Source organism: Branchiostoma belcheri, unplaced genomic scaffold (assembly GCF_001625305.1).
Source record: "Branchiostoma belcheri isolate BF01 breed outbred unplaced genomic scaffold, Haploidv18h27 scaffold8, whole genome shotgun sequence".
Classification (NCBI taxonomy): Eukaryota; Metazoa; Chordata; class Leptocardii; order Amphioxiformes; family Branchiostomatidae; genus Branchiostoma; species Branchiostoma belcheri.
Window position 1 is genome coordinate 2,476,044 of NW_017804464.1, and position 11,949 is coordinate 2,487,992.

At 40.9% G+C, this 11,949-nt stretch overlaps 1 protein-coding gene across 1 annotated transcript; it reads left to right on the forward strand.

Moving 5' to 3' along the window:
- Positions 1-195: 195 nt before the first annotated feature.
- Positions 196-4,487, forward strand: LOC109486037 (mucin-2-like). Its single transcript, XM_019789730.1, has 5 exons — positions 196-457; positions 1,088-3,374; positions 3,703-3,737; positions 3,895-3,951; positions 4,354-4,487. Exons 1-5 carry the CDS (start codon positions 262-264, stop codon positions 4,485-4,487), a joined length of 2,709 nt encoding a protein of 902 aa, XP_019645289.1. The 5' UTR covers positions 196-261.
- Positions 4,488-11,949: the final 7,462 nt, after the last annotated feature.

Genomic DNA, 11,949 nt, shown 5'->3' on the forward strand with positions numbered 1-11,949 from the left:
CTTACAACAGACAGTTATCTCTCTGCATTCAACCTGACCAGTGACAGTTCCAGACTGTACACAATCATTCACACTATCGTCAACCCCACTTCTGCATACAACAAAACCAGCAGTACAGCTAGAATACAAACGACAACACCTGACTCTAATTTTAAGGACGCATCTGCAACCAACGTTAACACAACTAATGACAACGCTACATTACCTACAGGTGGTCCATATACAACCGATTATGTGTCCATATTAAACACAACAAGTGACATGGCTGCATCACATCCACCCGTTTCTTCTACTGTCAACTACAATTTGACGTCTAAAACTACCGTCAATACGTCTGCCTTTAACTCTAGCAGTAACACTGCTATATTACATACAACCATCCCTTCTTTAACTAACTACACCTCTCTCTTCAACACAACCAGTAGACCCGAAACTTCGAACACAACAGCGCTTCGTATAGTCCATCACAAATCTACCACTTTTGGTTCAACTGATGCCACTTTACCTACAGCCACTGCCACAGCTATCAGCCACACTCCCATGTTAAGCACATTTAGTGATGGTGCCACATTGCATACAGCCACTCCAGCAACGTCCATGCCGTATACAACGAAAACAGCATTTCAGACAACTATAGAAAGACGCAGAACAACAGTCAAACCTACTGCAACCACATATAACACTACATCGCCCATGGACACAACGTTTACAATTACCCCCACTTCTTCAGTAGCATTAGCGACGGAAACTGACAGACTTAATGACAACGATACAGTATCGCAAACACCAGACGGAACTACAGTCACGCCACTGAGGAAACTTGTAACATCACCCGCTAGTAACATCACAACTCCTACTGCAAACACTACAGTCAGAACCACATCTAACATGTTGACAACAACAGCGTTTGTGACCAAATATTCTCCTACAACGAAGCATTCTTCTACAACACGCACAACCACAGGAAATATAACTACCGGCTACAACACATTGGAAACAGTAGTTGCCTCAACATTATATCATAGGACGTCACTACCAATGGGAACAAACAATGGAACAAGTCTCACAACAAACTCACCAATGACGACAACTCACAGCACCGCATCATTGTCAAAAACAGTTTTCACGAAGAATGCAAAAAACTATCCCACCTCGTTTCCAGTGACCACACGTAATGACGTTAATGAGACTTACACATCACAAGTGACTACATTATATAGGCCTCGTGACAATGTCACATCGTTAAACACTGCACCTACACCAGTAGGTTATAATCACACATCCACATCCACTGGAATTCGCCATACGGACAGAATACTATCAACCACAATATCTGGGGCGAACACAGTATTGCCGGCAGGTACAGACATAGCTGATGGCCAGACTAACACGCCAATACCGTCCTTAACATCAACAATAGTGCGCGGCTATACAACAACAGTAATGAAAACAGTACAACCATCAACATCATCATCATCATCATCAATGTCTGATGGTAGTGAATCTGCAGCAGTATCTTCAGGAATGACGAGACAGAACACATTGTCTCCATCAACAGCCGTGGCGGCTGATTATGTGTCTATGCCATTAACAACTGCACCAACAGATACCCACACATCCGTCCAACCATCTGCACTTACAGCCTCATCAGCAGCAGCAGATACCATCACCAATACATCTGCAATCCACCAAAACAAAACCCATCATTCTGACCACCTTTTCAACACTACAGCTATGAACAACAATCAGGCAGACGCTTTAACAACTGCCAAACCCACCATTTCTTCATTTTCCACTTTCGAACCATCCTCAACTGTGACCAACTCAAACACTGCACAAAACATTCAAACTCCAACAACATCGAGAGTGAGCATGATTTCGTCATCAACAGAAGATAATGTTACAGATTATTCCAAAACAAGGACATCTTCGGTGAGTCACACATCACCTACACCACAGCCTATGGCAACTCAGTACACATCCACTGTGACAACAACAAGTACTTACACGTCTTATATAGATCTACTTACCAGAGCAAACCACACTGCCATTACAGCATCAAAGTCTACACCCGTACACGCCTCCTCTACAGCAACAGTTACTGAAAGGCCGCACTTAACAACATTACGTACGACGAGACATACAGTCACTGATATTATCACTACATTTGGACAGCTACAGGTAGACGGCACTTCCACTACTTCTAAAATTAGCCCTACATTCGGACAGTTAGACGGCACTTCCACTACTTCTAAAATTAACCCTACATTCGGACAGTCAGACGAAACTTCCACTACTTCTAATAATAACCCTACATTAGGACAGGTAGACGGCACTTCCACTATTTCTAATATTAACCCTACATTCGGACAGGTAGACGGCACTTCCACTACTTCTACTATTAACCCCACTTTCGGACAGGTAGACGGCACTTCCACTACTTCTGATATTAACCCTACATCCGGACAGATAGACGGCACTTCCACTACTTCTAATATTAACCCTACATTCGGACAGGTAGACGGCACTAACACAGTACTAAAGACCACGTCAGCTAGTCCACACACAGAAAGTAGGCTAACGATAACCTCCAACACACCTAATAGTGCGACAAATTCAGCCTTAAATTCGAGTGAAAATCTGACCATCACACAGTTTATACCAGACACGACTAAAGCACGTTCACAACTCACGACTGTTGCACGAACATACCGACAACACCAGCAAAATTCTTCGCACAGTTTACCTAGCACGGACATACCCACACCAACTCTACTACCAGTCAAACCCAGCGCTTCACCTAGCACAAGGACAGACAAGACGACAACAACAAGACCTGAGGACGACACCGCCACGATAGTCGTGGAAACGGAAACCGACTTTCTTACAAACCCACCACCACCTTCACACACCTATCCACGCTCTTCTAGCAAACATACCGCGGAATTTAGTAAACAAACACGCGTAAAATCTACGACTGAGTTCACAACTTCAGAAAGAGTAGCCTCAAGGACAATGACAAATACAGAAAATATAGCCTCAATGACAATGACAAATACAGAAAATATAGCCTCAATGACAAGGACAAGGACAATGACAAATACAGACAAAATAGCCTCAATGACAATGACAAATACAGAAACGACGACAACTACACAAACTACAACCGCAATCAAACTACCAGACCTTCAAACAAAGAAAGGCTGTGAGGTGATAACATTCCCAGCACCGGTCGGGACAGTAGGGAGAAGGGTTGAGGAGGAGAGTCCGGTTCACATGTACATCGCGATAGGAGGTGCGGCCGGCGGGGCGACACTACTACTGGCTGCCGCTATGGTGGGTTGGCTGTGCTGGCGGAGGACGATGGTAAAAAGGTACCACAGGCATGGTAACTTTGTGGTTTTGTTTGATGCACGGAAACATTGAGCATCATTGAGAGTGCTACGGGAGTACAAATTACGCAACATTTTATGGATTACGTTTTACGTTGCAGAAAGGCCTACGCTTTACGTAGAATGAAAACGACTTATTACTTATTACTGTGTACGTAAGTTTTGTGTGACTGCCTAGTTTTTGGATTACGAATACTTAAAAAGGCCTGCAGCTTTCTACGCCTTATAAAAAGGCCATGTAGGCCTTGTAAAAGATGTAGCAGATATATCTTACATATTCTAACATTTATGTCTCTTTTTTGTCCTTTAGGGCACATGTCTACACCAACCCGGGCGCGGTCAACGGTATTATGCAATACGCTTTACATCTGACATGTCCTTTTTGCCTATTGAAAAACACGACTAACAGAGTCTTGTATGTCGCCAAGGTATGTCATTTTAACTTGGCATGGTGGTTCTTAATCAAATGGCCTGATTGGTTTTATATTCTTTTCGTCAACAGAAAATGTTATCTACGAGGAACCGATCTACCTGTGGCCCAAGGATATCGTAAACACAGGTAAACATACTTCTTTCAATATAATAAAAGAGTAAGTTAAAAAAAAAACGAAACAGAATTAATGAAACACTAGAAAGGTAACATTTGCAAAGCAAATGCATAATGTTTACTTCCGCATAAGGTCTGCTCTGTTAATTTTTACTCAAACACATTCATATATATATGGTCAGACATATGTATGGTCTAAATCCCTCCTGCTATAAAATTGCAACAATATGTAACATTACACTGGTTTCCATGGTAACAGACAGTCTGGTTCAGGTCACTGACCTTTTTGCTTTGGAGTAGTAGAAGAAGAGGAAACAGAGCAAAAACAAATTGTTTTCATTGGGAAAATATATAAAGGTTACTAACCTGATGAAATTATGCACGGATGGTGATCTGATGACATACCGTTTTCAGACGACGTTGAATGGACCAGTGAAGACCAGGTGACCCTGTGGCCGTGGGAGGCGACTCCGATCTACCAGCGGCAGTGGTTACCCACACCGTCCACCATCGCAGAGGAGGACGATCAACATCTTCAGGTGAACTAATAGATGGGTTGAGAATTTTTTTATCACTTTGGGTGAACGTGTGCCGGATACATTACCATATGAATGGGAACCAAGCAGATATCAGAAGGGAATTTAAAAAACTGGCAAGGAACAAGAAGTTTACTGCTACAAAAAATCCCTTCTCCCTTAAAAAGATCTTATGACACATTCGTGCATATTATTAGCAGTAGTCTAGCCACCAAGGTGACCAATTATTTTAGCCACACATCTCATCACACGCCACCCAACCAGCTTATTCCCATCTTGGCCCCAGCCAGTGTTTTTTTTAGAAAAAAATTCTTGTTTCTCTTCACTACGCTGCCGCCTTTAGTACCGTTCGCCAAGTTAATGGAAAAGTATGAATAGATTTCCTAGATCTTCTGGTAATGAGTACATTTAAATGATCAATCACGTTGTGTGTTTTACAGGATTAGAAAAGGGATTCTCGTGGCCATGGTGACGTCATCATCAACAGTCAACCCCGCAAATGTTGCCTGATTTAGAGGGTGCCAGTGACGTCATATCAATTATGATTTGAATCCCCTCTGACCATGTTTGCGTGTACAATAAAAGTTTGTGTACAGCGCTTGGTCGCCATGTAAGAATCAGGGTGGCATAGTACGAGCGCCGCCATGTGTCAACTGTTCATATTGCAGAACAAGCTACAATGAAATGTACGTTGTATTGTTGAGCTACAAATGCAGACAATAAAGTGACAGTTTTTCCTTATATGTTCCGTCTTTCTTGCCTTTAGCGGAGTTGATGTAGACGAATCTTAATAAAAAATATTGATACCTAAACCCTACGTATGTATAATTAAACAATAATTAACATTATTTGCATATATCTTGCAATAGTAAACTACTATTGCAATAGTAAACTACTAAAAGTATAGTAAACTACTAACTTCCAGATCTCCATCTAACGTCATTTCCGAATATTTTACGGACCATTGTACATTCATCAAACAGAATGTAGAAACATAAAATTGTTATTATATATATGTTAAAGTTATTACATCTACCTTACTTAAGATATACTGCACATTTACCTGTTGCCTCTTGAGTCTTTGGCTCTCTTATAAAATGGTCGCTCTGGAATAAAAAAAGAAAAGGGACATTTTCAATAAGTAAATATGAAATAACTTTAACGTCTCCAGTAAACTTGCGGTGGATACATTGTGAAGTATATGGCAGCAAGTATGGATACGGGACACATTACTTCCGGAAAAAGGACAGATTTGTGAATAAAAAAAGTCACGGAGTTAGGCAGATATACATGGGATCCGTGTCACGCCGACCCAGCGATCTGTCACAATAATGAACTCATCTTCATTACTGTGTGTAAGGTCCTGTCTGTATATATGTAAGGATGATATGTAATGCATTTCTTTGTTTGAGCCTACGTTGATTCATGAAATTCTATAACATTTTGTACTCAAATCAGGTAACATGATTGGAGTCCTATCAACATTTACATAAACATTTACCAGCGATGTATTTTTTCTGTGGTTTGTCGCATGCACACTTGTAAAATTCACCGAGAATCTATCCAAAACCATGATCTATCCAAAACCATGTTCAGACACGGTTTGGGATTTTCCAGTCGAGTATCCAGAACCATGCCTGGGGGTGGGGGCAAATCTAAGTTCTTAGAGACGCGGAGACTATCCAGAACCGAGCTTTACCATTCACTCCATAGAACTAGATATGCATAGGTTTTGATAGTAAAAAAATAATAATTTTATTGCACGACAGTTGTGCATGGTACAATATGCATGGTAACAACTGTTGGACATACTACAAAAAGGAGGTGTACTATAGAATAAATCTTACTAGTATAACACTCCACGCTGGGTTGACGAAGCTAGCTGATGTCTGGAGGGACGATTATCCTGTGATGGATGCCCCTGTCATCTTAGCTGCCAGAGACAATAATCCAAGTAAGAGCACTTTAACCAAACATTGTTGGGACAAGTGGTGCTTGCTTACAGGGTCCTCTAGCTCAGAACTTCTACTCGATCAATCAACACGTGGAAACCAAACTGCGCAGTACACAGCCGTCTTGTCAAACATCTGGAAATAATTCATCGGCATTGAACTCGATCAACGTGGTCTATCGTGGCTGGGGCGGGTTTTCCTCGGGGCTGCTGAAGCTCTTCCCCGCCCGCCTGAGCTAGGTCCCCCGGTAGGTCTTATTCATGGTCGGGCAAATCAACTCCCGGCGTGCCAAACTCTATCAGCAAAGGTCCTACCGGGCGGCCTGTTTTACTGGGCGGGGGAAACTATTAGAGCCCCGAAGACAGCCTGCCCCAACCACGATAGACTGGGTACGAGGTTAGGATACCATCCTACCCTGTATCGTGCTTTATCTATAACTTTGCTCAGGCACGGTAGAATTTTGGATAGCCCACACGTATCCAGAACCGTGCAAATCTACGTTCTTGGATTAGCGAAAACAAGAGTTCCACGATCTCATTCTTCGCCAAATGATGTTAACCCTTCCGGTTGACGAATTATACAATTTTAACAATTGATTTCGCAAATAAGAGCGTCATTTGCATGGATTACATCAGTTGATCATATTTCTCTCATGACCCTAAGGAAAAAGCAGCCTGCAGGTCAATTTGAGTGTTTCTTGTAAAAACCAATCCTTTCAACACTACGCCGGTCTCAGTCCCTAGTCCTCAGTCTTACAAGAAACACTCAAATTGACCTGCAGGCTGCTTTTTCATTAGGGTCATGAGAGAGTACAGAGTTATATGTATCCTTTAAACTATATATACCATAGGATTTTAAAACCTCCAGATGGTAACAAAAGCTAACACGTTATTCCTACTAGATCCATCCATACTACTACTATTCCTACTAGATCCATCAACCAAGAAAGCTCCATCCAGACTAAACCAGAACTCCCTACGGTATGAGAAACACAGGTCAATGTTCCAGCTCTGCCTAAGAAAAGATATGACCTTTACTTGCCGCCTGAAGTTCCTGTCACACATAGCCAAATGACCCACAGAACGCTAGCCGAACTCCCCTCAACCATGGTTAGGGGTATAGGTTGAGAACAAGGTGAGCTGGTTGTCAGATTTGTCTCAAATTTACCTCAAAATTAAAATTTTAGACTAGATTTTAGACTAGATTTAGGCCTAGCTTTACATATACGAATCGAAACGAATTTGAGTTAAATTCGAGTCAGATTTGACCCCCGAAGACGCCAGGATTGCAGGAACACTGCTGGCTTATTCCCGAATGGTTGGCCGCTGTTCTGCAAACTTACAGCCGAACACCAACCATGATCGAACCGACCGACAACCGACGAACGACCGACCTACGAATTCTCTCTGTGCCACCTGATGGTGGCTTTATTACGTGCAACTTAGTGTTCCTGCCGGCAAAGCCACATCCATGTTCTCTGGATTCTTCTCTTGCTTTCCATTGTCAAAAGACGGTTAAAATAAACCTAATCTACGACTTCTGTGAAAAACGTGCATTCATGGACAAAAACACCCAAATCGCCAACTGTCAGTCCATGGTAACACTATCCAGCTGAGTTTGTTTAACTAGCTACATCGGTCTTTGAAAATGAACTTTTCCACCAAATATGGTGAAAGCACATCAGCCCTTGCCTGGTGGGTAGTTCGGCTGCCAACTTTCCGCCAAGCATACTGCAACTTGCTGCCCGAAGAATGGGGGAAAAATAACGCTCTGTCTCCATCCAGTTGAACTTGTTGGTAATGTAATAGTTATAACTACAGGAAAGGCCCTCTGTACACTATACACAAGTCGCAACGACCAAAGGACATGTGAGTATTTTTACGGTAAGTTTGTCTTTTTTCTTTAAATGCGGAAAAATTCTGTATATATAATTCCGCGAAGCAAAAATCTTCACAAGCGAGTTTGAGGCCGTTTGCATCGGAAATTCAATTGGAGTTAGTTTTAGAAGATTCCTTTGTTCATTTTTGGCACAGTGCATATTTTCACGGAAAGTTTGTCGTGTATTTTTAATTGTAGTCAAAATTACTGCAGATCTAATTCTGCGAAGAAAAATCTTCACAAGCGTAGTTGGGCCGTTTGCATCGGAAATTCAATTGGAGTTAGTTTTCAAAGATTCTTTTGTTAAATTTTGTGTCAAAATTCTGCAGATTTAATTCCGTGAAGCAAAAATCTTCATAAATGAGTTTGCATCGGAAATTCAATTGTAGTTTAGTTTTTAAGATTCTTTGTTAAGAATGTGTGTAGTTCATTTTTCGCAGTGCATTTTGATATGTGATACTTTCTTTGCTAATTACTAAAATATTGTACGAGTTAGGTGTTATCATCATTGTACTGTATGTATCCATATTTTCAATAGATTTTGTCATTGTTGTATGGATTGAATATATAAGAATTCTGTAAATTTGCTTTAAAGGTATCCAGTGAAATTTCACATATTCTGAATGAGGAAATCTGTCTGATATTTTCGACATCATTTCTTGAGGCGTTTCAAATAGCCCAAAAACAACGTAAATGTTTTAGAGTACAGCCCATAAAATCGCCAGAAAATTGACTGTAACCGGTTTGCCGCCCAGGAATTGAATGGGATATCTTTAAAAACAAAATCAAGATTGCTTTCTTTTGTTGTTGTTTGCAAAAGAATTCTGGAACAGAAATCGCATAACACTTATAGTTTGTCTAGCTGGATGTATTTTTCATCACTTGGTATAACCAAACGAATTTTTCTTGTTTGTGATATTCTGGGACAAAAGAGCATATACTATAAATTGTGTGTACTCTTTGCTGGCAGAAAATATTTAACTATCCTTACTGACACAGCAATATCTCGTGGGAATCCGTCATTTTCATCTTTACATGCTGGCGTTTGTTTTGTATTTACGGTTTTATAACATTTCACTTCTTCACTACTTAATAGACCGACAAAACACTTTTACTTCTCTCATGGCCAAAGACACTCCGCTGTTCATCACACATGGCTCCGTCTTAATTCCAGTCAGTTAAACTACCATCTATTTCAACATTATTGCATTGACTACCCTTACATGTAAATGTGGAGAAATTCAAAGGAGAAGTCGAACCACATTATAGCTAGCGTAGTAGTAGAAGTAGAAGTTTTTTCCAGACAGTTGTTACCTGTCTCCTGTTACTGTATTGCAATGAGTATTATACTTGATTGTAAAAGCAATTAGCCCTCGGGCATGATCTTGCGAATAAAGTTTCTGTAAATGTGGCTATCATAGTAAAAAAACCGAACACTACTTTCTACATTGTAAAAATGAAGCCGACTTCGTTCAGGTTCGTCACCGACGGAACAAAACTTTGCCCTCGGGGAAAGAGCGACGAAGGCCCGCGAAGGAGCCACTGGCGCGCCGGTACGCAGTACGGCTATCGAACTTCACCATCAGACATATAGCCCGGATACATGTACGGTACACAGTCTGACACAGCCTACAAGTGTTGTAAACTACCGGAGTTTTGTGATTTCGGGCCTTCGAACTTCTTGATACGTACTGAAATGTAAAATAAAAAGCATTTTCAGAAAATTCTGTGCCCCATGGCATGTAGTTCACGAGACTACATGTATGTTGGGAGAGCGACTGTGGGTATCAAAATATACAAGTCAGCTACTTGCACCTTGTCCGTGTACATCACAACCCATCACCCTTGAAACGTGTCTTGGATACTTCTATGTTTAGGGAGCTACTGTAGGTATCAAAATATACAGACACTTGCACTTTGCACTCGTACACCGGAACGCATCGTCGGTTTCTAGAAGTTTCCATGTTGAGAGAATGACTAAAGTTAAAGTTTTGACTTTAACTTTAACTTTAAGAAGAGCCTTCCCGCATCAAGTGACGCATAGGGCGGCGCTCATCTCCTTTTTTTCAGTAGCCCTGGGCCACACAGCAGTGTAATCACTACAGCATGGGGCTAGTCCACTGGTAGTGGTGTGTGTTTTTAACTCCGATACTCTTTCCCAAATGCCATAGACTGAGGTAGAACCTCCTTGCAAATACTGAGTGCTAAGCAGAGAAAGCAGTATGTACCATTTTAAATTCTTTGGTGTGACTCGGCCGGGGATCGAACTCACGACCTACCGAATGCAAAGCGAGGACTCTACCCACCTGTCCATTGCACCGGTTGAATGACTGCTGAAATCTAACTATACAAGCCAGGTCCTTACCGGGTGATGGGAGAGGTGATAGGGCAGTAAGTCACCGTGCTGTCACCTGCCAAAACACACTAGACTTGCCGCGAGTCGTTACAACGAACGGTCTGAGGGTTGAGCGAATCTACTGTACAGTTAGGGGGTTTGCATGGTACTAGAACGTCATCCTACTCCTACAGTTTGGGGTCCTTCCCTACAATAATACAGCAAATTTACTAAGATGCAATGCACTGTAATGTTATAGTTATTGTGGCTCAGTATGTATTCTATTTGCGGGTCACTATAGGAGGCTGAGGGTTTGATTCTATGTGTTCATTTCATCTACATAGGAACATTCTCTCAGCTTCCTATGGAGTCCTCTGTCATCATAGGTCAAAAAGGAATTAGATGGAAGTAAAAAAGATTGGCACAGAAAAGAACAGGACAGAATAGAAAATGGCAAAACAGAGTGAAGTAGAATAGACAATAATGAAATTAATTACAGGTATTGGTCATGATGAGGAAACAAGGTATTTTGATGTTTAATTTCCGGGTCACTATAGGATGCTGAGGGTTTGATTCTATGTGTTTTTTTATCTACATAGAATCATTCTCTCAGCTTCCTATGGAGTCTTCTGTCAACTTGGGCCAAAAATGAAATAGAAGGAAGTAGATAGAAAAGGAACAGAGCAGAATAGAACATTGCAAAACAGAATGAAGTAGAACAGACAATAATGACATAGAATAACACTGGTATGGGTCATGATGAGGATACAAGGTATTTTGATGTGCGTGTTGATGCTTTAACCCAACACGTGTTTTATTTCTGGATCACTATAGGATGCTGAGGGTTTGGTTCTATGTGTTTATTTATCTACATAGAATCATTCTCTCAACTTTCTATGGAATCTTCTGTACACTTGATTTAACATAGATTAAAAAAAAACAGAATAGAAAGTAACTGAACCAAATAAATGAGGTAGAATAGAAAATGATAAAATAGAATTATAGACATTGGTCATGATGAAAATACAATGTATTATGATGTGCTGTTTCTCTAGCTCATCATGTATTTTATTTCCGGGTCACTATAGGATGCTGAGGGTTTGATTCTATGTGTTTTTTTTTATCTACATAGAATCATTCTCTCAGCCTCCTATGGAGTCTTCTGTCAACTTGGGCCAAAAATGAAATAGAATGAAGTAATATAGATATCTAACAGAACAGAATAGAACATGGCAGAACAGAATGAAGTAGAACAGACAATAATGAGATAGAATTATAGACATTGGTCATGATGAGGATACAAGCCCAT